General features: G+C 48.3%; 1 protein-coding gene across 10 annotated transcripts in view; it reads right to left on the bottom strand.

The window, feature by feature from the left end:
- ERC1 (ELKS/RAB6-interacting/CAST family member 1) overlaps positions 1-27,833 on the bottom strand; it is a 435,845-nt gene that overhangs the window by 294,561 nt on the left and 113,451 nt on the right. For 6 of the 10 annotated variants that reach the window (XM_068141805.1, XM_068141804.1, XM_068141809.1 and 3 more), the window contains exons 4-7: positions 17,320-17,394; positions 12,063-12,218; positions 9,658-9,741; positions 6,853-7,020 (exon numbers count right to left, since the gene is read on the bottom strand). In XM_068141805.1, the coding sequence (XP_067997906.1) occupies positions 6,853-7,020; positions 9,658-9,741; positions 12,063-12,218; positions 17,320-17,394 (483 nt within the window). The remainder of the gene's footprint in view (positions 1-6,852; positions 7,021-9,657; positions 9,742-12,062; positions 12,219-17,319; positions 17,395-27,833) is intronic. The other 4 variants (XM_068141808.1, XM_068141810.1, XM_068141814.1 and 1 more) reach the window with 1 other exon arrangement.

Here is a 27,833-nt window from a genome sequence, read left to right as displayed (position 1 = left end):
CCATATGGCTACAGCACAGAGCAGAAGCTGGCTGGCTCCTGCTAGGATCACAGAATCACAGAATGTTGGGGCTTGGAAGGGACCTCAAAAGCTCATCCAGTCCAACCCCCTTGCCAGAGCAGGAGCACCAAGGAACACATCCAGGTGGGTTTTGAATCCAGGTCACACAGGAACACATCCAGGTGGGTTTTGAGTATCTTCAGAGAGGGAGACTCCACAACCCTCCTGGGCAGCCTCTTCCTCAACTCAATGCAGGACAGATGTACTATCTCCAGGGCCTGCTCAGGTCACAGATCAGTTCAGCTGTTCTTCCACAAACTCCAGCACAAGACATTGAATGCTGAAAACGTGGGACTCTGTTCTGTGAGCTGTCAGCACAGGGCTTCATGGGGCTGGCAGGAACAAGCCTTGTTAGAGACACCAAGCTCCCAATTGCACATTCTTCACTAAACATTATCCATTCCCTAACTGCCTCTGATTTGAGAGAGTCTACTATGGTTTCAAACTGCCAGCATAAGCTCCAGTAAAGATCCTTAGAGAATTTTATGTTCTTCTGAGATATTCTGAGCAAATAAAATACTTCAGAGGACTGCATTCATTTCTCCACTGAATATTCATCTGTATTTACCATATGGAACAGACCAATTACAGAACCTTGCCAGCTTAGGCAGCATACAAAAATAAAGGGGAATGTTCTCACAGATTAATTTAACCTCCCACCCAAGCCACATACATTCTGGCACTGACCTAAGCTGAAGGCCTCACTGGGAAAAACACAAACTTTATATGGATGAAGCCTTAGTTCCAAAATAAACACTGATTTATTTGTTGTTTTGTTTACAAAGAGATTGTACATTTGGAGAGCTATTTTAAAGGGTCCTCAAGCAAACTGAAAACTTAACCACAATATCCTCTCCACTCAACAGCCCTGAAGATAAACAGCCCACAAGAAGCTCATTGTTCTTTGTAGATCTAGTGTGGCACGTGGCAAAGCCATTTTTTAATGTCACACATAACATCTTTTCCCTTACTACCTACAGCTTGCTTCAACAGCAGACTAGAAGGCAAAGTATCACAGTATCACAGTGTCACTAAGGTTGGAAGAGACCTCAAAGATCATCGAGCCCAACCTGTCACCACAGACCTCATGACTAGACCATGGCACCAAGTGCCACATCCAATCCCCTCTTGAACACCTCCAGGGATGGGGACTCCACCACCTCCCTGGGCAGCACATCCCAATGGTGAATGACTCTCTGAGTGAAGAACTTTCTCCTCACCTCCAGCCTAAACTTCCCCTGGCACAGCTTGAGACTGTGTCCTCTTGTTCTGGTGCTGCTTGCTAGAGAGAAGAGACCAACCCCTTCCTGGCTACAACCACCTTTCAGGTAGTTGTAGAGGGCAATGAGGTCTCCCCTGAGCCTCCTCTTCTCCAGGCTAAGCAACCCCAGCTCCCTCAGCCTCTCCTCACAGGGCTGTGCTCAAAGCCTCTCCCCAGCTTTGTTGCCCTTCTCTGGACACCTTCAAGTGTCTCAATGTCCTTCCTAAACTGAGGGGCCCAGAACTGGACACAGGACTCAAGGTCCTGTGCAGAGTCCAGGGGCACAATGACTTCCCTGCTCCTGCTGGCCACACTATTCCTAATGCAGGCCAGGATGCCATTGGCCTTGGCCACCTGGGCACACTGCTGGCTCATGTTTAGGCAGCTGTCAATCAGCACCCCCAGGTCCCTCTCTGTTTGGCAGCTCTCAGCCACTCTGACCCCAGCCTGTAGCTCTGCACGGGGTTGCTGGGGCCAAAGTGCAGCACCTGGCACTTGGACTTGTTGAATGCCTTTAGAAGGCTTCTGAAGTTATTCCCTTCCCTCTCAAATGTTATAGAACAGACAATGCAGCTCTCTTCCTCCTCACAACTCTCACTAGGTGTCTTGAGAGAAGCTAGGTATGCTCTAACATTGGCCAGTGCTGCCAACAACTGAAGACAGGCAGGAGCTGCCATCCCTGCCCTACTCCCAGTGAAAGTTCTTGTATAGGAAGACACTTTTTCCTCAAATAAAAGCAACCAGCACGTCACAGGATGCAATGACACACATCCCAACACTGCCTTTTATCAACATGTTTCACTACTGCACTTGAGAGGATCACTTGTGGAGACAGAAGAAAGGTAACTGAGATAGACTGTTTGCAAAGGCCTGCAGGGACAGGAAAAGAGGCAATGACTTCAAACTAGAGCAGAGCAGATTGAGACTGGATGTTAGGAACAAGCTCTACACCATGAGGGTAGTGAAACCTGGAACAGGTTGCCCAGGGAGGTGGTTGAGGCTCCATCCCTGGAGATAATCAAGGTGAGGTTGGATGAGGCCCTGGGCAAACTGATCTAGTTGGGGTTGTCTCTGCTGACTGTGGGGAGGTCAGACTGGAGGACCTTTGGAGGTTCCTTCAAGCCTGGACCATTCTAGGATTCTGTGATTCATTCTATGATTGTAATTGTGCATGATGGTTTAATTATAGAGCTTTCTGCTCAGGAACATCAGCAAGGATGAGAAAGATGGGATTATCTTCCAAAAGTATAAATAAAAGTACAAATATATAAATAGACCAGGCTTGTTCAACATCTCTGTGGGTGCCATGGACAGTGGCACTGAGTGCACCCTCAGCAAGTTTGCTGATGACACCAAGCTGTGTGGTGCAGCAGACAGCTGGAGGGAAGGGAGGCCATCCAGAGGGACCTGGACAGGCTGGAGAGGTGGGCACAAGCCAACCTCAGGAGGTTCAACAAGACCAAGTGCAGGGTCCTGCATCTGAGTGGAGGCAATCCCAGGCACAAATCCAGGCTGGGCAGTGACTGGCTGGAAAGCAGCCCTGAGGAGAGAGACTTGGGGGTGCTGGGGGAGGAGAAGCTCAACAGGAGCTCTCAGTGTGCACTTGCAGCCCAGAAAGCCAATCAGATCCTGGGCTGCATCAGGAGAAGTGTGGCCAGCAGGGCAAGGGAGGTGATTCTCCCCCTGTGCTCAGCTCTGGGGAGACCCCACCTGGAGTACTGCCTCCAGTTCTGGAGCCCCTATGACAAGAGGGATCTGGAGGTGCTGGAAGGTGTCCAGAGAAGGGCCAGGAGGATGAGCAGAGGGCTGGAGCACCTCTCCTGTGAGGACAGACTGAAGGAGTTGGGGCTGTTCAGTCTGCAGAAGAGAAGGCTCCCAGGTGACCTCATTGTGGCCTTCCAGGATCTGAAGGGGGCCTACAGGAAGGCTGGGGAGGGACTGCTCAGGATCTCAGGGAGTGATAGGACTAGGGGGAATGGAATGAAGCTGGAGGTGGGGAGATTCAGGCTGGAGGTGAGGAGGAAGTTCTTCCCCATGAGAGTGGTGAAGCCCTGGAATGGGTTGTCCAGGGAGGTGGTTGGGGCCCTGTCCCTGGAGGTGTTTAAGCCCAGGCTGGATGAGGCTCTGGGCAGCCTGATCTAGTGTGGGGTGTCCCTGCCCATGGCAGGGGGGTTGGAACTAGATGATCCTTGTGGTCCCTTCCAACCCTGACTGACACTATGATGACACTATGATAAAAACTCTCAGGACCAGGAATGGATCATTCTAAACATCTGCTGTGCTAGACTGGAACAGCCTGAGAACCAACACCACTGTGTATGAGTTACAGCCACATTAGATTGCTGCGTTTCACTGTGAAGAACATGCTAGGCTGGATTGACAAACACTGACTGTACCAACAAAGCTATCACAAATACATCAATTCCAAACCAGCAGAGTTAATATTTTAGCTCCACAGCACCTCCTTACTGAAACACAGACAGAAAGAAAATTATCTTTCCCTGTTCCTGCTTCATTTATGGCATCTGGAAGCACACTGTGAAAAAACTAAAGGCAGCAAGTAGAAAAATCTTTCCCTCTCTTCCCCCCTGCTGCTTCCCTTTCAGACACTTTTTATCAGTGCAAAAGAGTTTGCATGTTTCAGAGGAAGAATCCAATTTGGTTGGGTATTGTGGTGCTGTATGAGAATCTCCTTTGAAAGACCCCAGTGCAGGAGCAGGATCAATGATTGTTTGGTAATGTTACAATTTAGAGTAAGGTTTTTTCAATATTAAAAAACCCTAGTTGGAGTGTCAGCTAAAATCAAATCAAAATGTTCTGAATAACTGTCACAGGATCATAGAATCACAGGACCAGAGGATGTTAGGGGTTGGAAGGGACCTCTGGAGATCTTCAGAGTCCAAGCCCCCTGCCAGAGCAGGACCAGAGAATCCAGCACAGGTCACACAGGAACACATCCAGACAGGGATGCAAAGGCTCCAGAGAAGGAGACTCCACAACCTCTCTGGGCAGCCTGCTCCAGGCCTCTGGGACCCTCACAGTCAGGAAGTTCCTCCTCATGTCTGTGCTGCAGTTTCCATCCATTACCCCTTGTCCTATCCCAGGGCACAAGTGAGCAGAGCCTGTCCCTGTCCCTTCCTTCCTGACCTCCATCCCTCAGCTATTGATAGACATTGATCAGATTCCCTCTCAGTCTTCTCCTCTCCAGACTAAACAGCCCCAGGGCTCTCAGCCTCTCCTCACCAGGCAGTGCTCCAGGCCCTTCCTCATCCTTGTAGCCCTCCCTGGACTCTTTCCAGCAGATCTCTGTCCCTCTGGAACTAGGGAGCCCAGAACTGGATGCAGTATTGCAGGTGGGGCCTCGGGAGGGCACAGCAGAGTGTCTGTCAATGTGCATAACCAAGTCCTTTTGTTTTAAACTATTTTGTTTACATTCCATGTATTTTACTTGAATACATACATGTGCTTCCATAACAGCTGAAATTATCACCATCTGCTGAAGTGTTTTAACTAGCTAATAAAGAACTTCATCTTACTTTGACTAGGTAATAGAGGAACTTCATCTCTCATAAGCAGTTGTCACAATACTGCACAGTGCTTTAATCTATCTCTATTCTTATGATTCTATGATTTTCAATCACTGCAATGAATCAAGCCCTGCAATTTGCATTCTCAAGTGTTTAGTTAACTAATACCCACTTCCAATGACACTCTGAAATGTAAATAACCATGTAGGACTCTAGGGTGCATTGCTGACTAGCAAGAGAACCCCAACCACCACCAAGCCCCAGACTTAACAGGAAGCTTCTGACTGTAAGCTAGCACACTTTCCCAGTCCTGCTGCCTGTTGCAATTCCAACTTCTGCCTAAACCTGTGACTAAGCAGGGAAGCCATTGCAGGACATGGAAAGATATTTGCTAGGTAGCTTGATTGCTGCATGCAGACAAAGGCACACTGAGCATGGCTAAAGGAGAACTACAGGAGGGTAAAAAGTTTAAATCAAATCCCTTAAACTCCTGTACCAGGGAAGCTTTAAGTCAGTGCCAGCCACAGATTCTCTGCACCTTCCTTGGGCTCTGCACTGCCCCGGCTGCACCAGCGCCAACCTTTGTTGGTGCACGAGCGCCATCTTTTGGGCTTCTCTGCACACTGCAGGCCTCCAAGCCAGGGGATTGCAAGGCGCTCTTCACACATTCCATGCATGTTCTTCAAGCAGGGCCAAGAAGCATGAAGCTTATTGAAACATAGAATCAATATGGCTGGAAAAGACCTCAGAGATCATCAATGCTACACTTATTCTCCACTTGACGTTGTGAGACTCATTTGTGTCTTAGATACAATGGGAATTTGTTAAGTATTTGCTACCAAAGCACAGTTTTGAAAGATTCTTTCTTAATCTTGGAATACACAACATAAATCATGACAGCCCACATTGCTCAGGCTTACAGGCAAGAGGTCTCTTACAGGCTGTGACCAGCAGCAAAGCCTCAGCAAGGTGTATATGACTGAATAACAACCCCATGGTAAGCTACAGGCTCGGGGGTCTGTGGTCAGAAAGCTGTGACTCAGAGAGGGACCTGGGGGCTCTGGTTGACAGTTGATTAAATAGGAGCCAGCAGTGCCCAGGTGGCCAAGAAAGCCAATGGCATCCTGGCTTGGATCAGAAACACTGTGGCCAGCAGGGACAGGAGGTGACCATCCCCCTGTGCTCAGCACTGCTGAGGCCACACCTTGAGTGCTGTGTTCAGACCTGGGCCCCTCACTACAGAAAGGACATTGAGGGGCTGGAGAGTGTCCAGAGAAGGACCTGAAGCACCTGGCCTGCAAGGAGGGGCTGAGGGAGCTGGAGGTGTTCAGTCTGGAGAAGGGGAAGCTGAGGGGAGACCTCATTGCTCTCTACAGCTCCCTGAAGGGAGGTTGGAGTGAGGAGGGGGCAGCCTCTGCTCCTTGGTGGCAAGGGACAGGAGCAGAGGAAATGGTTGCAAGCTTTGCCAGGGGAGGTTCAGGCTGGATGCTAGGAAATATTTCTTCCCAGAGAGGGTTCTCAGACACTGGAATGGTCTGCCCAGGGCAGTGCTGGAGTCACCATCCCTGGAGGTGTTTAAACAGTGAGTGGAGCTGGTGCTTAGGGACATGGTTTGGTGTTGACCCTGCAGTGCTGGGTCAAAGGTTGGACTGGATGATCTTTGAGGTCTCTTCCAACCTTGGTGATACTGTGGTACTGTGAAATCCCCTCAGCTCAGCTTTGCAACTTCCTATCTTTCTGTGCCTAGAAAAACCAAACATTAGTGCCTGCATGTTAGTGGAGCATGTCCTACAAGTGTGCATTCACACACAGGAGTTTCTGTACTTGTACACACTTATTTGTGTTTATGATCAATCCCCTGGCCTGGAGAATGAAACACCTAACAGTGCTTGGCAGAGGCAGTACTGAATGGCTGTGGGGTTGTATGACCCAAGCAAGACAAACCCAATGCTTTTGATTTCTCTCTCTGTGAGAAGGTAGTAAGTCCAGAATTGCCCATTTCACCTCTGTCTGCAGGATGGCAGCTCTTTGCTCTTTAGCTGTAAGAGACTCTTTCAGGACTTCAATATGCTGCTTGCTGTCAGAGAACTGGTTGGTGAGGGTCTCCAGTTTTGTCTGCAGGGCCAGCAGCTCGGTGTCTTTGCGCGACAGCTCCTGTTTCACTTGGCCGATCTGAAAGAGGAAAGGAAAGATGGGCAAAGGCAAAAGCAATTTATATCTTCCTCACAAAAACAACTGCAAATTCACAGACAACAGAGAGCGGTATGTGAATACCATACAAACAGTATGACACTCCAAACTTATCCCATGGAACTGTAAAGCCTTCAGGCATCTTGAATGGGAGGCCAGCAGAAAGTTGAGTCATAAGTAACAAGGAAAAAGAGAGGGAGGCATCACAGGAGTTTTTCAAGAGGGGCTCTTTCTACCAGTCAGTCTGCTCTCAGTCATATTTCAAAGGACTGGCCCCAGACTGGTTACTGAGCAGGGGTTAAGTTTTTAAGGAAGATGAAGCAGAACTGTAATGAGAAAGTCTCCTCCCCCTGTAATGTCAGAAAAGATGAGATACCTACAGGTCTCTCCAAGAAGCATGATGTTTGCTTTGAAACGGGCAAAACAGTGAGCTGCCATCCACCTCTCCATCCTCATGATGGAGATCCATCCATCAATCCAGCCTTGTGCTTACAGAGTCTGTAAAGACTCCTTTACATTTCCCACTGTTTACAAGAGCAACATCTAAATCTTCCAAGAAATACCTTTTCATGGATGGGAGCTCCCTAAAGCAGGAGCAAACCTACATCAAACAACAGGAAAACTGGGTGTGGACTTGCACTTGGTTGAGAGCAATTTCCTAGGTGTCACTGAGTGAATGAAATCAGCATGGAAATGCCTGGTTACTTTAACAGATGTAGCTTGGATGACCATTTAAAAAAGATGAGCAGTTACAAATGGCAAAAGTAAAGCACTGGAATTCTATGAGATCTCATTCTGAGTGCAATCATCACCCAGGATCATTTTAATGTAAGCCTAACGGGGGCAAAAAATGAAAGAGGACAGGAAAATCTAACTGTAGACTCACATCCAAGTTTACAACCAACTTCCTGGTTTGCCTCTAGCACACCTCCCAGAAAAAAATATTTCACTGTTACCCTCATATCATATATGAGGGAAGGCTTAGGTAAATGTGGTTTTATCTTCACAACACTATTTCATTGGGCAATTAAAGAAAGTATAGAATGTGCTGCCCAGGGAGGTGGTGGAGTCACCGTCCCTGGAGGTGTTTAAGGCCACACTGGATGTGGCACTCAGTGCCATGGTCTGGTCACTGTGGTGGTCTTAGGTCAGAGGCTGGGTTTGATGATCTATTTCAGGCTCACTAATTCTGTGATTCTGTGATTAAAAGAGGTCACAAAGGACTCCTGTGTTCAGTGGGAAACAGTGTACCTGAGGAGACAAGGAAGAAGGAGAGCAGAAGAAAGAGGACATGAATCTCAAAAAACCTTACACAAACTAACCTTTTCAAATGGAATAATGGGAAGGAGTATGAGAAGAAGTTACAGAACTATTCAGAAGTTTATTGCCCACTTAGTTCTAACATACTGGGCTGGATTGGGTTTCATATTTTTACTAAAAGTATGTCCACAGAAATATTGTACCACCTGTTTAAATTAGGCACAAAAGTATGGATGTCAAGAATACATTCCTGCTGTCAACCCCTGGGTGATACAACCAGTTCCACAGGACTGCTAGGCACAGCAGAATGGCTGGGGAGAGATGAACTATTTGCTGCTAGTTATGTTTCCTGGGGTAGAGAAAAGAAAAAGCTTCCTTGCAAGTTTGAGCTGACATGATCTCCTCCGGTGGGTGGGGAGACTGCAGCATAGGGAAACTTTCTCAAATCAGTTTGGCCTTTCTTGGAAAAGAAATTCTTTTGGGGGTCATCTCAGAAGAGATGGTGTTTAAGCCCAGGCTGAATGAGGCTGTGGCCAGCCTGATCTAGTGTGGGGTGTCCCTGCCCATGGCAGAGGGGTTGGAACTAGATGATCCTTGTGGTGCCTTCCAACCCTGACTGATACTGTGACACTGTGAGATGTTTTCCCTAAACACTTCTGTTTGGGTGAAATGCTCTCACCTAAACCCAACCACATTTCATTAACATTCCCAAGTAGCACCCTGGGATCGTTATCCCTGGAAATCTCCACTTCAGAGCTGCAAGCCCCTACTGCCAGTGTGCTAAAGCTCCTGAGGAAACATGCAGGGTGTACTGTTCCATGATGCAAGAAAAGTTAGGACAGCATTAAGTGTTCACATCTCTCTCCTCAGTGAGACACTAGGACCAGCCAGCAAAAGCAGCAGTTTCACAGGGAAAGAACAACCTAACTACATGCTGCTAAAGTTAAACAATCCACTTTGAGAAGTGTTCAGCATCCAGCTTCTGTTATTGTTTTGTGCAAGAATGTTAAGAGGCTTCAGCACGATTTCAATGTATTTATTATTTTTCAAGGAGGGAAAACAAATCTCTTGGCAAGTCTGGTGCCAAAATGGGTGCTGAATACTTGGGAAAATCTGCTTTAGTAGAGAAAAGGAAGTTACTGCTGCAGCAGCTCGAACCGCTACACACCGCTAACCGAGCAGATCGGAACGATGTTAGGGACACCAAACCCATGTGAACAAAGGCAGCTCCCAGGCTGAGCAGGCTGTTAGTTCTACTGTTAGATCAGCCCGTAAAGGAGGTAAGAAAAGCTACCCAGAAAGCTAGCAAGCCCCAGTGAATGGCCACTGCACACAAAAGATAAATCTTACTGCAGAGACCTCGGTCTGGAGACCAGCCACTCTTTTTTTCAGGTCCTCCCCTTGAACCTCTTTGGCACTTAGCTCTTCCTTCAGTTGCTCTACCTGTCACGACATTGTTATGCTTTTAAATCTTTAGCATTTGCCAGCTGCTAGTTAGCCTGTTTCAATCCAAGGGCCTGAAAGTGACAAAGAACTGGACAGAAAGGTCAGTGCTGTTCACTCGTTTTCTCTTCTGTGCTTCGTTAAGTCTTCTCAAGAGTTTCATGGCTCTGTAATTGCATATAGGCTGCCAGACAAAAATGTGATTATGAAACAAAGATGTATGCTTATCTATTTAGATACATCATACATATATCTGTATGTTCATACATGTCAACCACTGGACACTTCACTCAACAATTAGAAATTAGGACAGGAAAAGGACATTTTTCAGCTTAAGAGGAAAAGTTAATTGTCAAGGTACAGCCACAGATGACTACAATAAAATACTGGGGGGTGGGGGGGGAAAGAAATGTTGTGCAGTTACAGACCAAGGCAGGAGAGCAAGATAACAGGACTGGAGCTGGCTATGAGGCATGAGTGAATAGTTATCAAAAAGGAGGAACTCAAAAAGGAGCAGGAGAAAAATGAGCAGAGGCAAGAGATGTCAGAGATCCAGAATGGAGCAGCTGAACTGAACTCTAGGCACACAGAGGGTGAGAAGGAGAAACTGAAGAGCTGCTAACAAAGGGAGAAGTAAAGCAGAAAGGATGGAAGGAGAGGGTCCTACAATCATCTCTCCATTCTTAATTTGCAGGGGTGCCCTTCAGTTCCTAGAAGTAACCCAGCAGGATAGAGGGCAAAATTAAAACAGAACAGATGTCATTATCTTGAGGTGCATCAGTGAGCTGGCTTGTGGCAAGTGGAGGAAACAGACTTACTGTGCACTTCTGCTTCAGGGCAAGGAACAAGCTCCAAGCAACTTTCCCCAGCATATTTGCTTTTTTCCTCCCCTTTGACAAGTAATCTCAAGCAGAACAAATGCAGCAGGTCACAATTGTTCAGGACTTTGTAGAGTAATTTCTGACCTCTGTACAAATGCAGCAGGTCACAATTGTTCAGGACCTAGGAGAGTAATTTCTGACCTCTGTACAAATGCAGCAGGTCACAATTGTTCAGGACCTAGGAGAGTAATTTCTGACCTCTGTACAGATGCAGCAGGTCACAATTGTTCAGGACCTAGGAGAGTAATTTCTGACCTCTGTACAGATGCAGCAGGTCACAATTGTTCAGGACCTAGGAGAGTAATTTCTGACCTCTGTACAAATGCAGCAGGTCACAATTGTTAAGAACCTAGGAGAGAAATCTTTGACCTCTGTACAAATGCAGCAGGTCACAATTGTTCAGGACCTAGGAGAGTAATTTCTGACCTCTGTACAGATGCAGCAGGTCACAATTGTTAAGAACCTAGGAGAGAAATCTTTGACCTCTGTACAAATGCAGCAGGTCACAATTGCTCAGGACCTAGGAGAGTAATTTCTGACCTCTGTACAAATGCAGCAGGTCACAATTGTTCAGGACCTAGGAGAGTAATTTCTGACCTCTGTACAGATGCAGCAGGTCACAATTGTTCAGGACCTAGGAGAGTAATTTCTGACCTCTTTCCCAGAGATTTGTACACTGCTTGCAGGGAGTGTGCCAAAGCTAACTAAGGAAACCAGGACTGCTCACAATATACCCAAATTTACTGTAACAGGAGGACTCAATCACCATTAGAAAATTTTAGGATGCACTAAAAGACTGAGAAACATTTATTTGGGAGAAGGAAAGAATGAACTGACTTTTGGCTACAGTCAGCTCAGCAGTCCTTGCCATTCTTTAGACCTCACTGCTGTATTTCTTCTGTGTTCCCAATGCCGTAAATTAATGTTGGCACCACCACTGCTGGTGAATCTACTCCCATTCTGACTCCAATGCAATGGAAAGCATTCCAGTGATGGTTCATGCTCTTTTCAGTCCTTGCATAACACAAAGACTAAGTGTTGTAGTACAACAGTTGCATGAAGAAGCCACCTTTTAAAGTGGACTACATTAAAATGGACTACATTTGAAAAGACCTAGAGCAAATGGAACCTAAAACTACAGTGGATTAGCAATAGTGTAAAGATAGATATGAAATCCCTTAGCTACCAAGGAAAGCCAGGTGTGACAGTCAGAGCAGGATTGGGGCCACTGGCCTTACCAGGTCACCATTATAATATCTTCAGGTTGGAATTTAAAATTCTGGTAAACATCTTTAAGTTATTTTAGTGGCTTCATGGCAGAATACCAACAACATTCTGTTTCCTAACACCAGAAAGGGCACTTTGCTGGAGTGTGAGATGTTGTCTCCTCTGCTCACTCAGTGCAGTTTATCCTCCTACCATCATTGGTTTGCTCAGTACCTTGTTTTTCATGAATTTGGAGTGGCTCCTGTACACCTCCATTTGCTTCATCTCCTCTTCACGCTCCTCTGTGCTCAGAGCCCCATTGGACTTCAACATCTGAATCTCCTCTTCCAAATCCCGCAGGCCACGCTCCATGGAAGAAATTTTGGAGTCCTGGAAATGATTAGAAGAGACAGATAAAGATACAGTTAGATGATTTGTTAACATGCTACTGGAGTTTAAAAGGAAAAGAAGTAATTAGTGGGACATGTAACTCCCCTTGATATTTACTCCTCCCTACAGCAGTCAGGATAGAAGCCTTTACACAGCGTCTGGCCCAGTGCTCCAGTACTAAGTTTTCAATCATTTTATACCTTCCAAGGAAAGGAAGAGTGAAGTACTTAGAGAAAACATGGCTAGTGGCAGGAACACAGTGTATGATGAATAAATGCAGGCGATAAAGGTGCCTTAGTCAGCATAAGAAGAGGAGGCTCCAGACAGTCCTAAGAGCAACTTCCCAGAACCTGACAGGGGCCTACAAGAAGGATGCAGAGACTGTTTGCAAAGGCCTGCAGGGACAGGAGCAGGGGCAATGGCTTCAAACTTCAGAAGAGCAGATTGAGATGGGATTTTAAAAACATGTTCTTTACTATGAGGGTGGTGGAACACTGGAACAGGCTGCCCAGGGAGGTGGTGGAAGCCCCTTCCCTGGAGATTTTCAAGGTGAGGCTCGATGAGGCCCTGGCATCCTGATCTAGTTGAGAATGTCCCTGCTGACTGTGGGGAGGTCAGACTGGATGACCTTTGGAGATTCCTTCTGGCCTGCACCATTCTGTGATTCTATGATTAATCAGAGAAATTTAATTCTGATTAAATGAGCAAATGAGCAAAAAAAGAAAAAATAAGGGTTGTTGCTACCACTAATTTAAGTAAGGTCACAAATGGACAACATAGCAAACACCCTAATCAAGGAAAAGATTCAGCAACATGGTTTGGAGTGGACAGTCTAATTATGCATGGATAAAGGACCTTATAAGGATTCTGGCTCATACAGGGGAACACAGTTACTGAGGATGAGGATAAAGCTGAGGTCCTGAACACCTTCTTTGCCTCAATGTTTAACAGCAAGGCAGGAGTTCAGGACGAGTGGTCTCCGGAGCTGGGCGTTGGGGTCGGGGAGCAGAGTAATACCCTGGAAATCCATGAGGAGTTAGTTCGGGACCTGCTGAGCCACTTGAATATCCACAAGTCCATGGGACCAGATGGGATCCATCCTAGGGTGCTGAGAGAGCTGGCAGATGTGCTAGCTAGGCCACTCTCCATCATTTTCCTCCAGTCCTGGCTCACTGGTGAGGTCCCAGGTGACTGAAACTGGCCAACGTGGTCCCCATCCACAAGAAGGGTCGGATGGAGGAACCTGGAAACTACAGGCTGGTCAGCCTGACCTCAGTGCCAGGGAAAGTGATGGAGCAGATTATCCTGGCGGCAATAACTGCACACCTGAAGGATGGCCAAGGGCTCAGGTCCAGCCAACATGGATTCAGGAAGGGCAGATCCTGCCTCTCCAACCTGATCTCTTTCTATGATCAGGTGACCCGCCTGGTGGATGTGGGGAGGCTGTGGATGTGGTCTGCCTGGGCTGCAGCAAGGCCTTTGACACCGTCCCCCACAGCAAACTGCTGACTAAGCTGTCAGCTTATGGCTTGGACCATTACACTCTGTGCTGGGTTAGGAACTGGCTGGAGGGCCGGGCCCAGAGAGTGGTCATGAACGGTGCCGCATCCAGCTGGAGGCCAGTCACCAGTGGTGTCCCCCAGGGATCAGTGCTGGGCCCTGTCCTCTTCAACATATTCGTTGATGATCTGGATGAAGGGGTAGAGTCAGTCATCAGCAAGTTTGCAGATGACACAAAGTTAGGGGCAGATGTTAGTCAATTAGAGGGTAGAAAGGCTCTGCAGAGGGACCTTGACCGACTGGAAAGATGGGCAGAGTCCAATGGGATGGCTTTCAACAAGTCCAAGTGCCGAGTGCTGCACTTTGGCTACGGCAACCCCACGCAGAGCTATAGGCTGGGGTCGGAGTGGCTGGAGAGCTCCCAAACAGAGAGGGACCTGGGTGTGCTGATCGACAGCCACCTGAATATGAGCCAGCAGTGTGCCCAGGTGGCCAGGAGGGCCAATAGCATACTGGCCTGCATTAGGAATAGTGTGGCCAGCAGGAGCAGGGAAGTCATAGTGCCCCTGTACTCTGCTCTGGTTAGGCCGCACCTTGAGTACTGTGTCCAGTTCTGGGCTCCTCAGTTTAAGAAGGACATTGAAACACTTGAGCGTGTCCAGAGAAGGGCAACAAGGCTGGGGAGAGGCCTTGAGCACAGCCCTATGAGGAGAGGCTGAGGGAGCTGGGATTGTTTAGCCTGGAGAAGAGGAGGCTCAGGGGTGACCTTATTGCCCTCTACAACTACCTGAAGGGTGGTTGTAGCCAGGAGGGAGTTGGCCTCTTCTCCCAGGCAACCAGCACCAGAACAAGGGGACACAGTCTCAAGCTGCGCCAGGGGAGGTTCAGACTCGAGGTGAGGAGGAAGTTCTTCACCGAGCGAGTCGTTCGGCATTGGAACGGGTTGCCCAGGGAGGTGGTGGAGTCATCGACCCTGGAGGCGTTCAAGGGGAGATTGGACTTGGCACTTGGTGCCATGGTCTAGTCATGGGGTCTGTGTTGATAGGTTGGACTCGATGATCCTCGAGGTCCTTTCCAACCTAAGTGATACTGTGATACTGTGATACATACCACATAACAAACATTCCCTTGGCTGACAAATCAGGGAAGCCAATCTACCATTATCCTCATAGTTTAGCAGCATGATCAGAGAATAGAACAGAACAGAATAGAATAGAATAGAATAGACCAGACCACACCACACCACACCAGGTTGGAAGAGACTTTCAAGAGCATCGAGTCCAACCTATCAACCAATCCAACCCACCCAAACAACTAACCCATGGCACCAAGCACCCCATCAAGTCTCCTCCTGAACACCTCCAGTGATGGTGACTCCACCACCTCCCCAGGCAGCCCATTCCAATGGGCAATCACTCTCTCTGTGTAGAACTTCTTCCTAACCTCCAGCCTAAACCTCCCCTGGCACAGCCTGCGACTGTGTCCTCTTGTTCTGGTGCTGGTTGCCTGAGAGAAGAGACCAACCCCCTCCTGGCTACAACCTCCTTTCAGGTAGTTGTAGACAGCAATGAGGTCTCTCCTGAGTCTCCTCCTCTCCAGGCTAAGCAGCCCCAGCTCCCTCAGTCTCTCCTCATAGGGCTGTGTTCCAAACCCCTCACCAACTTTGTTGCCCTTCTCTGGACTCGTTCCAGCAAGTCAACCTCCTTCCTAAACTGAGGAGCCCAGAACTGGACAAAGGACTCCGAGGTGTGGCCTAAAAGAGGTTTCCAGTCTACTTGGTCCACTGCTGCTTTGGAAGTCTTTTGCCTTAGGAAGAGCAGGAACAGATTCATAAAGCACAGACTTCCCTCAGCATGGACATGCATTTATAAGTTGCAATCTATTTTTCAGTTCCTTTCTCAAAACCATTTTGTCTTTCCTGAAATACAGGTTAAGATCTGAAGCTTCTCTCCATTCTTGCCTAGGCCAATCCTTCATGCATTTTTTTGGTCTGATAATCAAAGCACAGCTGAAGGAAGCATTTTCACATACAGGTTTTCCTTTGTGAGAGAAGATTTTTCTAAGGAACTGTTAGTAAGACCTAGTCAGATCTGCTTCATTTTTGACAACAGAAGAAAGACACTAAATTAAAGGCTCCAGAGCAGGAACATCAAGGAATGCTAGGGACTAGAACGGACCTCAAAAGCTCATCCAGTCCAACCCCCCAGCCAGAGCAGGAGCACCTAGAGCAGGTCACACAGGAATGCACCTAGAAAGTTAGGAAATGACTATGGAAAACATTAAGATAGGACAAAAAGGGTTGGAAGGGGGGGGGGGGGGGGGGAATAAGGAAAAGAAAAAGGCCAAGGTAAAGAAGAAGGGAGAAAGAGAGGATATGTAAATGAAGACAATAGTTTGCAAAGACAGCCTCCAATGTTGTAACTGTATTTGCCCAAAGCCTGCAGGATCCACATTATGGAATGTACAAAATACAATTGGATAAAGCTACACAAACCACAAGCTCCAGTTGCAGCTCCTGAGCTCTTGGCAAATTGCCATTGCTCCATTAAGATGCTTGAGTTAACAATTGAAGAATGCAATCACAAATTCAGGTAGATAAGTCAGGCTTATGCTGCCAGGCAGGCTTCTTTCTAGCTGTATGATCCGTTCTTTACATGGACTTTGACTTTGCAGTTTGCTGGCTTTGTTGACACACAGAATGCAAAGCAGTATTTCCATACTGGTTCTAGGAATAGAAAGTAACCCACCTAATCACAAACCCTCACTAATCCATCCTTCCCCTTCCCATCCTTGTAATACAATGGACTCTTGGCTAACTGACTGTGGTGGGTATATGCCCATTCTGAAAAACAAAGCAGGGAGGGCTTGTGAGTGCTTTGCCCTCCCTGCAGGGTGTTTTCCCTTTGGGAAGCTGAGTCTGTTCCACTTCCCCCTCCCTGCCCAGCTAGGGTATAAAAGGGAAGGCATTGGAGCCATTAGTTCTCCTTTTGGCTCCTGCCTCTCCTGGATGAGAGCTACAGCAGCTGCCCTCCTGCTCTCCTGCCATGTGGTTGGGCCTGATCCTTCTCCCTGCTGCCTCCATGCCTCTTCAGAGAGAGACTGGTTTTGTATTCTTGTTTTTTTCCCCTCCTCCCATCCATCCCTGTTCCTTGCCCTTGTGAACCTTACCTGTTATTGTTATATATATATATTGTTTAAAGAAAACTCTTTACCTCTCTGCTTCCAGGCTGACTCCAAATCATTGCCTGGTGGATTTGCTCCTTCTCTTTCCTTTTTTCTCCTCTCTGTTGGGAGGGAGGAGGGGGGAGCAGAGGAGAGATTCTCAGCCTTGCCCCCATCTGAGCTCTTAACTCCCAGTTAAGGCTGAAACCACTACACTGACAGAGCTGTAGATGCTGCTGCAGGCAGACAGCAGGCAGGTTTCTGCTGTGGCAGATAGCAGCTCTGCCTCTTAATAGATCAATAATTAAAACAGATGTTAAAAAAAAGGTGACTTTAAATGAGAAGGCTGACAGAAGCAGATGGCATTTGGTAGTCACCTTTCCTCTGATAACCCATTTGCCAGAGAACAAACTCCTGCAGCCCACGTGCAAGCATTTACCTTCATCTCAATAACAGTCTGCAGAGCCTTTGTCTTGGCTGTGTCAGGAGCGTTCTCAAAGCGCCGGTGGATCTCCTGTAACAGCAGCAAAGAAAGCATCAGCCTCAGGGCATTGTGTCCCATTTAGCAAATACAAACAACATTACAGGAAGCTTCTCTTTCTAATAGCATCATTCAGTGCTGCTTTCTGATGTTCACTCTGTTGTCTCATTTCTCATAGCGGAGAATGGACAGGAGAAAGCTCAGTCAGTAGAATCACAGCCCCAGTTAGAGGACACAGCAGAATCTTGGACTACCTCCTTACTCAAACTGCTGAAATGCTGGCAAAAACTATGATTGGTTTCTCAGGGAAATTAGTTTCTCACATAATTTATTTGACTAGATGCTCACTGAAAACAATACTGCTGTGGTTTCTGTTTCATCAAGCATAGGGCACAGCTCTGTTGGTTACTTGCTTTTCCCAACCTTTCTACCCCAGAGCTGCAACATTTGATTACGCGTGATGAAAGTCTTTCTGCACTGGGCTTGCAGCTCAGCTGAAAGTACATGACTGGAAGCACATTGCTCTAGAAGCTCAGAGTACACAGCCAGGTGGACATAAAAGTCCATGTGGTATTTCTATTGATGTGAATTCACAGAACTAGACTGGGCCAGACTGCTCCCAAAGGAATAAAATGCTACAAAGCTGAAACATCTTGTTGTACTGTATAAAGCAGTTAGGGGTTTAAACCAACAAGTGGGAATACAGGAGAAACAATACAGTATCTAGTTCCCATTTTCATTCTTTGTCTTAAAATAGTATTGTCCTTGCATCACACACCACTCTTAGAACGTTAATATTATGACATAAAAATACTGTGGTGTGCATAGAGTATGAACTGTGATACCAACCAACCACAGACTGTATTTATGCACACATGCTAGAGCCACCTATTCCCCTACATACCTGGAAGACAAATCCAAAAGCCACAGTATCACAGTCTCACAGTATAACTAAGGTTGGAAGAGACCTCAAAGATCATCAAGTCCAACCTATCAACACAGACCTCATGACTAGACCAGGGCACCAAGTGCCACATCCAATCCCCTCTTGAACACCTCCAGGGATGGGGACTCCACCACCTCCCTGGGCAGCACATCCCAATAGCTAACAACTCTCTCGGTGAAGAACTTTCTCCTCACCTCCAGCCTAAACTTCCCATGGTGCAGCTTGAAACTGTGTCCTCTTGTTCTGGTGCTGCTTGCCTGGGAGAAGAGACCAACCCCTTCCTGGCTACAACCACCTTTCAGGTAGTTGTAGAGGGCAATGAGGTCACCCCTGAGCCTCCTCTTCTCCAGGCTAAGCAACCCCAGCTCCCTCAGCCTCTCCTCACAGGGCTGTGCTCAAGGCCTCTCCCCAGCCTTGTTGCCCTTCTCTGGACACCTTCAAGTCTCTCAATGTCCTTCTTAAATTGAGGGGCCCAGAACTGGACACAGGGCTCAAGGTGTGGCCTAACCAGTGCTGAGCACAGGGCACAATGACCTCCCTGCTCCTGCTGGCCACACTATTCCTGATGCAGGCCAGGATGCCATTGGCCTTCTTGGCTACCTGGGCACACTGCTGGCTCATATTCAGGCAGCTGTCAATCAGCACACCCAGGTCCCTCTCTGTTTGGCAGCTCTCAGCCACTCTGACCCCAGCCTGTAGCTCTGCATGGGGTTGCCGTAGCCAAAGTGCAGCCCCTGGCACTTGGACTTGTTGAATGCCATCCTGTTGGACTCTGCCCATCTGTCCAGTCAGTCGAGGTCCCTCTGCAGAGCCCTTCTACCCTCTCACTGACCAACATCTGCTCCTAACTTGGTGTCATCTGTAAACTTGCTGATGACTGACTCGACCCCCTCATCCCGATCATCAATGAAGCCTACCCACAAACTCCTGTTTTCAATAGACATGGTGAAGAGAGAACATTTTGTATGGCTGTCATGCATGCAGCTTCCTCCATGTGATTATTGAAATGAGAAATCACAGATTCACAGAATACCAGGTTGAAAGGGACCTCAAGGATCATCCAGTCCAACCTTTCAGGGTAAGAATACAGACCCAGGACCCTGTGAAGCTGGGCCTTGAAACAGTCCAATGTAGGGGAATCCACCACCTCCCTTGGGACATTATTCTGATGTCTAATAGACCCAATGGTGAAAAAAATAGTGAAGAGAATCATGAATAGGAATGTTTAAGGTAAAAATGAGGACTATCTAGCATGGGATGTGGTGGCTATGGAGTTATCTTTTCAGTGACTCAGCCCCAAGAGCAGGACAAAAGCATGCAATGACTTGGCAAGAGCCACAGGAAGAATTCTGCCTAAGGCAGTTGGCACAACTTGATGCTTGTGTACAGTAATAACAAGAAAACCAAGCAGCAGCTTTGTTTGTCTTTAAACACTTTTGTATTTCCCAAGAAGCACAGTGGAGGCATATTCTGAACAAAATACCTCCTGAAAAAATAAACCAGATACATCTTCCAAATAGATTTGACAGTTGTACCACCCCAGCCAAACCCCCCACCTCCCGCTGTCCCCGGAGCGGGTCGCACCCGGCATGCATTCAACAAGTGCCAGGCGCTGCACTTTGCTCACAGCAACCCCATGCAGTGCTACAGGCTGGGGTCAGAGTGGCTGAGAGCTGCCAGGCAGAAAGGGACCTGGGGGTACTGGTTGACAGCAGCTGAACATGAGCCAGCAGTGTGCCCAGGTAGCCAAGAAGGCCAAGGGCATCCTGGCCTGCATCAAGAATAGTGTGGCCAGCAGGAGTAGGGAAGTCATTCTGCCCTGTACTCAGCACTGGTTAGGCCACACCTTGAGTCCTGTGTCCAGTTCTGGGCCCCCCAATTTAAGAAGGACATTGAGACACCTGAATGTGTCCAGAAAAGGGCAACAAAGCTGGGGAGGGGTCTGGAGCACAGCCCTGTGAGGAGAGGCTGAGGGAGCTGGGGTTGCTTAGTCTGGAGAAGAGGAGGCTCAGGGGAGACCTTCTTGCTCTCTACAACTCCTTGAACGGAAGTTGTAGTCAGGAAGGGGTTGGTCTCTTCTCCCAGGCAACCAGCACCAGAACAAGAGGACACAGTCTCAAGCTGTGCCAGGGGAAGTTTAGGCTGGAGGTGAGGAGAAAGTTCTTCCCAGCAAGAGAGATTGGCCATTGGAATGTGCTGCCCAGGGAGGTGGTGGAGTCACCATCCCCGAAGGTGTTCAAGAGGGATTGGATGTGGCACTTGGTGCCATGGTCTAGTCATGAGGTCTGTGGTGCCAGGTTGGACTGGATGATCTTTGAGGTCTCTTCCAACCTTGGTGATACTGTGATACTTCAATTCCAATGGCCAATCTCTCTTTCTGAACACCTCTCCCTGGAGGTGTTCAAAAAGGATTGGATGTGGCACTTGGAGCCATGGTTTAGTTAGTCATGAGGTGTTGGTTGACAAGTTGGACTTGATCTTTGAGGTCTTTTCCAACCTTACTGATTCTATGATTCTATGATTTGTTTCTCCCATAGTCAACAGAGAACTTGAGAGCCTCTGGTCATATAGCATAAACATCCTACAGGGCAGAGTGAAGCAACACTATTATCACACCACTGCTTCCCTGTAGCTGCATTCACGTCATGTATTTGCTAAAATCTAAGCAGTCCAGCCAGGCTTTTCTTCTGGCCTAAGATGTCATCTGCCTTCCTGGAAGGTGCATGCCCAAAGGAGGGGCAGTGAGCATTTCCGTCTCTTGTGCTTCCCAACTGATGTTCATAGCACTGCTCAGGGAGTAATTTGTCATCACCGGCCTTCCACACTGTTGGTCTCTAGCAGTCTTCCACTTCTCCATCTGCCTACAGCGTTAGAAGCCAGGTTCTTTTTACCTACAGTTAAGCAAATATGGCTTCTACCTAGTGAACAAGCTTCAAACCAAGGGAGGCAGTCGCTTCAGCGTGAATATGCTGCTGTAAAATTTAAGGAGGGGCACATACTACACTGATGTGCCCTTTCCAGGAGGGCACCCCAAATGCTGGGCTGGATGTTTAAAGGGAGAGCCTCCTCTACCCATCATGCAACTGATGCCACATGGAGCTAGTGTACTGCACTGATAACATAATGGCCTTGAACAGGGAGCCCCCAATCACCCAAGAAGAGCAGACAAGCTGATACTGCTTCTGATTCTTCTGAAAGGGCTCCCAAAGCATCTTCACAAGAGGCAAGTGATTGCAGTCAGAATTAGAGGGGCCCTGCTTCCAACCAGATTGAGAAGAGGGACAGTTGGGTTTATTGGACTGTATGGAACTGACATCTTGGATGTGGAACCTGTCTGCATTTGTGGTGTGACAGAGGGAGCTGCACTCATGCATGTGTGGGAAGCTGAGCACTGGAATGCAAGCCACAGTTTGCTTTCGTTTGGAGGGGTGGAAGGAGTCACTGGATTTGACTGCCCCAGGGATGGAAACACAGCCCCACCATTTAGACTGGTCATGGACTGATCCAGACTGTACTGGAACAGAGTGGAGCTCCAGAGCATCTGCAGTGAGCAGTCCCCTGTGTACTGCAAAGTGATCTCACTTTGAGAATGGACAGACCTATGATGTCTATTGTCTGATGCTGGTTGCTGCTGGACATGATGCAGATAGCATAGAATAAGGGGTGGAGAATGTAATGAATTGAATTGAACCTGCTGCTGTTATCCAACCATGCTGCAGTCATGCCAGCTTCAAAAATGAAAGTCCTGGATGGAGCAAAGTATGATGGAGATTAAAGTTCAGATTGCAACATGGGAGGCTGCCTGTTCCAGTTGTTGCTTCTGGGCTCTGGGTCCTTGGGTGTTGGCTCTTTCCTGCAGGCATGGCAGTGGAACGGGTGGGAGTTGGGTAGCTCTGGCTTTGGGTTTCTGTTTTATGCTGCTTTCTCCCCTGTGTATTTCACTGTACTGCTTCTGCAAATAGGCTGAGCTCAGGTAATCATGCATTGTGTTATTAGATTAATTAGTTTATTAGCTGAAGCAATTGTGCATTGTGCTTAAGATACCTCATGTTACATTAAACTCTTTGTCTCAGCCCTGAGCTGTGTGTGTCACTTTCCCTCAGGTTTGTGGTGGGCAGCAGCAGGTTAGCCCTGGTGCTAAACCATCACATAGGGCCAGCTAAAGACTGCAGTGTCTCTGGGATTATCTCCTTAGCTTTTCTGAGCAGTCAGCTCAACCAACTGAACCTTTTTCTACTGCTTCCTGTCCCCACCCTCAGAAGAAGAAAAAAGAAGCTGTCAGCACATATGATATCATCAGCATAAACTGGATCAAAACCATCATGGCACTCCTATTACCTACTCCATTGTCAGCATTTTTCTTGGGACACATCAAGGAAGCTGCTTTTCTAGTCTGCCTCCACTACTTACTATTCAAGTGGCGACCTCTTCTGAGGTGATGGTGTAGAGATTGGTTTGGTTATGCTGCCACACACAATGTTAGAGAGGCAGCTCATCATGAGGTTGAATTCAAGAATGTCATTTCAAGCATAGGACAGTCTGCCACATGCTCTGCTCCTAACAATCTCAGAGATTAGATTACTACTGGCAAGAGACAAAAGTCATAGTGCTACATACGCCTTAAGAATAAACTACAATGAGCATCTAATGCTCAAGACCAGCTTAAGCGTTTAGAGATAGGACAGGGCACAGATCCAGCAGCCTCCACCCATTTCTCAGCACTCTCTATCAGTCCCTGTCATGAGAAACAGGACTCTCCTTCAGTGCCCTTGGTCTTCCTCCACAGAGATTTATTTCAGCTGCCTTCCTTAAGGCATTTGCAGTTTATTTTCCCTCATTTCCATCTTAGCCAGCTGTAGTGTGTTGATTCAAGACTTTCACAATCATTCCAAGGTACTGTGTCTGCCAGTGCTTTCCACAAGGAGTTTCTGCCTTGCTGCCAGCACAGTGTGCAGACACCTCTCCAGTCCCTTAGCATGTGTGACTCCAGCCAGGCTGAAGCCTTCAGGAATTTTCACAGGATGCTTTTGCAACACCAAGTGATAGGAGCAGCCTCCTCCTGGAAAATATCCATATCTGATTGCAGAGTGGACATGGGGGACTCCATTCATGCACTCACCAAATGGCATACTGCTGGAAAGACATACAGTGACTTCACTGCTCTGGAAGAGTAGGCCTGTAGCTATTGGGCTGAAATGGAGGGCGCTGGTTGGAGCCATCCATTGTACAACACAAACATCAGGGCAGAAACAGAACTTGCAACTATCCCTCTGGCTGGGCTTAGAGACACCCCACACCCTCCAGTGCCTTCTCTCCATTCTCAAGCCTTTTCCTGCAATTCCCTGAGGCAGAGGGAGACAGAGAGGGCAAGACACAGACTGTGGCACATTAAGTGTGGCAGTGTGTGAGAACACTTGCAGAACACATCCTGCATTGCTGTAATACCAACCTATCCCGTAGGACCTGCTCGGATATGGGAGCACCTCCTGAGAATGCAACCAACTGTCAGGGTTTAATGAGCAGACAGATTGCTCTGTTGCTCCAAAAGGGGCAAAAGAATAACACCCACACAAAGGATTGGATTGGAAAGTTTAAATGGAAGGGCTAGTCACAAGCTCCAAAGCTACTTTTACATAGTGGCGAGCACAGCAGCGCATATAAAATACTCACAGTCCAGGCTTAACACACAAGCCCATTAAGCCAAAGCAGATACACAAAACCTTCCACCAAAGCAGAACTAAACCCCAGTATTCCTTTTCTCCCCTCACCTGGGGTTTACCTTAGGCCCCAGTGCTCTTTCTTCCTCCCCATCACTGGGCTGGTTTCAGGCCCAAACTGCCTCACTTTGTTTCTCTCTCCCACGGCCCATCAGGACTGCCCTAACCCCCCATGGCCAGGCCATAACCACACACTACAAATACCAAAGATAAGAGAGGTGCCTCCCATGGGAGCAGAGAGGGAAGAAAGACAAAGACAATAACTTTGCAGCCAGCTTTACAGGGATGCAGGATTTATGGGAAGAAATACAAAGATTACACCTTCAGGGAGGTTCAGGCTGGATGTTAGGAAGAAGTTCTTCACAGAAAGAGAGATTGGCCATTGGAATTGAAGTGTCACAGTCTCACAGTATCACTAAGGTTGGAAGAGACCTCAAAGCGCATCGAGTCCAGCCTGTCACCACAGACCTCATGACTAGACCATGGCACCAAGTGCCACATCCAATCCCCTCTTGAACACCTCCAGGGATGGGGACTCCACCACCTCCCTGGGCAGCACATTCCAATGACCAATGACTCTCTCAGTGAAGAACTTTCTCCTCATCTCCAGCCTAAACTTCCCCTGGCACAGCTTGAGACTGTGTCCTCTTGTTCTGGTGCTGCTTGCCTGGGAGAAGAGACCAACCCCTTCCTGACTACAACCACCCCTCAGGTAGTTGTAGAGGGCAATGAGGTCTCCCCTGAGCCTCCTCTTCTCCAGGCTAAACAACCCCAGCTCCCTCAGCCTCTCCTCACAGGGCTGTGCTCAAGGCCTCTCCCCAGCCTTGTTGCCCTTCTCTGGACACCCTCAAGAGTCTCAATATCCTTCTTAAACTGAGGAGCCCAGAACTGGACACAGGACTCAAGGTGTGGCCTAACCAGTGCTGAGTACAGGGCACAATGACTTCCCTGCTCCTGCTGGCCACACTACTCTTGATGCAGGCCAGGATGCCATTGGCCCTCTTGGCCACCTGGGCACACTGCTGGCTCATGTTTAGGCAGCTGTCAATCAGCACCCCCAGGTCCCTCTCTGTTTGGCAGCTCTCAGCCACTCTGACCCCAGCCTGACCTCAGCCCTCCCACCTCCTGACTGCATAGTAAAGACTTTGTCAACATGCCTACAATTCTAAAGAGCCTGAAAAGAGGAGCACAGGCAAGTAGAGTCTCCCCAGAACACAGCTGTGACTGTGGCTGCTGAAAGAAGGCTGTGCACAGGCATCTTCAGCTGTGCAGTACAGGTTAGCTGTGCACTGTGGTGGCTTTAGGCTGTGCCTTTACAATTTAGTTACAGATTTTGAGCAGAAAAGGAGAAAAATGTAAATAACTCACTCTTGGCTATGAAAAGGAGAAGAAAAGGTTATTCTAAACAAATTAATTGGGTCAATATCTGGAGTCAGAGGAGCTGTGCCAGAACAATTCTTTCCTTCTCCTCTTCTGATCTCAGCTGTTTTGCTTTGCTTGGGAGGAGATAACCTACTTTGGCTGGCCTGCACTAAGTCTAACCCACTGCTCTCTCTACACTCCTTCTCTCTCTAGACCAGGGGGGAGCAGTGGAACAGCTTCCCTGGTCTCTGAGCAGGGGATTTGCCTGTTGTCTGCTAATGGTAAATCCCTGTAAGTATTGTAACTCCTGGCTCTTTTGTACCTATTCATTGCATCGCATGGCAGAGTGCAGCTCTTGCTTGTAAACACAGCTTCACCTGCTTCTGACTGAGCTGGTCTGGCAAAATAATGCTGGAGGGGAAACTTCCACCCACCACACACACTTATCCTTCATGGGCAGAATGGAGAAACAGTCACTTCTCAATCATGTGTTCAGGTTCTCTGGTGGACATATGCTACACAGATGAATGGGAATGTTTCCCTTCAAAACAGGGCTCTGCACAACAATGAAGAGCAGAGCCCCATGCACAGCTATGAGGACCAGAGAAAACCAATATCAATCCTTCATTGCTTGCAAGTTACCCCTTCAGATAAAGGAGTAAAGCATGGCTCCTTCGCTCTATTGCCACGCAGAAAGAACTTTCACACGTAACTGCTACTGTTCCATAACAGGCTAGCAGGCCTCAAAACCTTACCTGTGAAACCACTACAGCAAGGGACAGCTCTCAGAGGTATTTTATCCTAGAGTCACAGGATTGGAGAATGCTCTGGGTTGGAAGGGACCTCTGAAGATCATCGAGTTCAACGTCCTCTGCAGTCAGCAGGGGCATTCTCAACAGGTTTCTCAGAGCCCTCTTGAGCCTCCCTGGGCAACCTGTGCCAGCATTCTACCACCCTCATGGTGCAGAACTGCTTCCTAACATCCAATCTCAATCTGCTCCTCTCTAGTTTGAAGCCATTGCCCCTGGTCCTGTCCCTGCAGGCCTTTGCAAACAGGTTCTCTCCATCCTTCTTGTAGTCCCCTTCAGGTACTGAAAGTTGTTATTAGGTCTCCCAGGAGCCTTCTCTTCTCCAGGCTGAACACCCCTTTGGACCTTCTCCATCAGGTCCATGTCCTTCCCATCTGGAGGGCTCCAGAGCTGGACACAGCACTTGAAGGCAAGATCTCACCACAGCAGAGCAGAGGGGCAGGATCTCCCCTCTCCATCTCTGGCCACACTGCTAGAGATGCAGCCCAGGCTGCCATTGGCCTTCCATGCTGCAAGCTCACACTGCCTGCTCCTGCCCAGCTTCTCATCCATCAGCACCCCCAAGTCCTTTTCCACAGGGCTGCTTTCTATCACCTCCTCCACTAGTATTGAGAGTGAGGATTGTTCAAGCCTGTTTTTAATGTTTTTATCGAATCACAGAATTGTCAGGGTTGGAAGGGACCTCAAGGATCAGCCAGTTCCAATTTCCCTGCCACAAGCAGGGACACCTCACACTACAGCAGGTTGCTCACAGCCACATCCAGCCTGGCCTTCAAAACCTCCAGGGATGAGGCTTCCACCACCTCCCTGGGCAACCTGTGCCAGGCTCTCACAACCCTGAGGGGGAACAACTTCTTCCTAATATCCAATCTGAATCTCCCCATTTCTAGTTTTGCTCCATCCCCACAGTCCTATCACTCCCAGACACCCTGAGAAGTCCCTTCCCAGCTTTCTTGTAGCCCCCTTCAGATACTGGAAGGCCACAAGGTCTCCTCAGAGCCTTCTCCTCTCCAGACTGAACAGCCCCAACTCCTTCAGTCTGTCCTCATAGCAGAGCAGCTCCAGCCCTCTGCTCATCCTCCTGGCCCTTCTCTGGACACCTTCCAGCACCTCCAGATCCTTCCTGGAATAGTGGCTCCAGAATTGGACACAGCGCTCCAGGTGTGGTCTCACCAGAGCAGAGCAGAGGGGGAGAATCACCTCCCTGGCCCTGCTGGCTCTGCTTCTCTTGCTGCAGAACTGGATGTGATTTGCTCTCCGGGCTGCAAGTGCTCACTGCTGGCTCCTGTTGAGCTTAGCATCATAGGATCATAGGATCAGTCAGGGTTGGAAGGGACCACAAGGATCATCCAGTTCCAACCCCCCTGCCATGGCCAGGGACACCCCACACTAGATCAGCCTGGCCACAGCCTCAGCCAGCCTGGGCTTAAACACCTCCAGGGACAGGGCCCCAACCACCTCCCTGGACAACCCATTCCAGGGCTTCACCACTCTCATGGGGAAGAACTTCCTCCTCACCTCCAGCCTGAATCTCCCCACCTCCAGCTTCATTCCATTCCCCCTAGTCCTATCACTCCCTGAGATCCTGAGCAGTCCCTCCCCAGCCTTCTTGTAGCCCCCTTCAGATACTGGAAGGCC

Source organism: Melanerpes formicivorus, unplaced genomic scaffold (assembly GCF_026170545.1).
Source record: "Melanerpes formicivorus ecotype bairdi unplaced genomic scaffold, bMelFor1.0.p_v2 SCAF_8, whole genome shotgun sequence".
NCBI lineage: Eukaryota > Metazoa > Chordata > Aves > Piciformes > Picidae > Melanerpes > Melanerpes formicivorus.
Note: the sequence above shows the minus strand (reverse complement) of the source record. Positions and strands in the feature narration are given on the sequence as shown.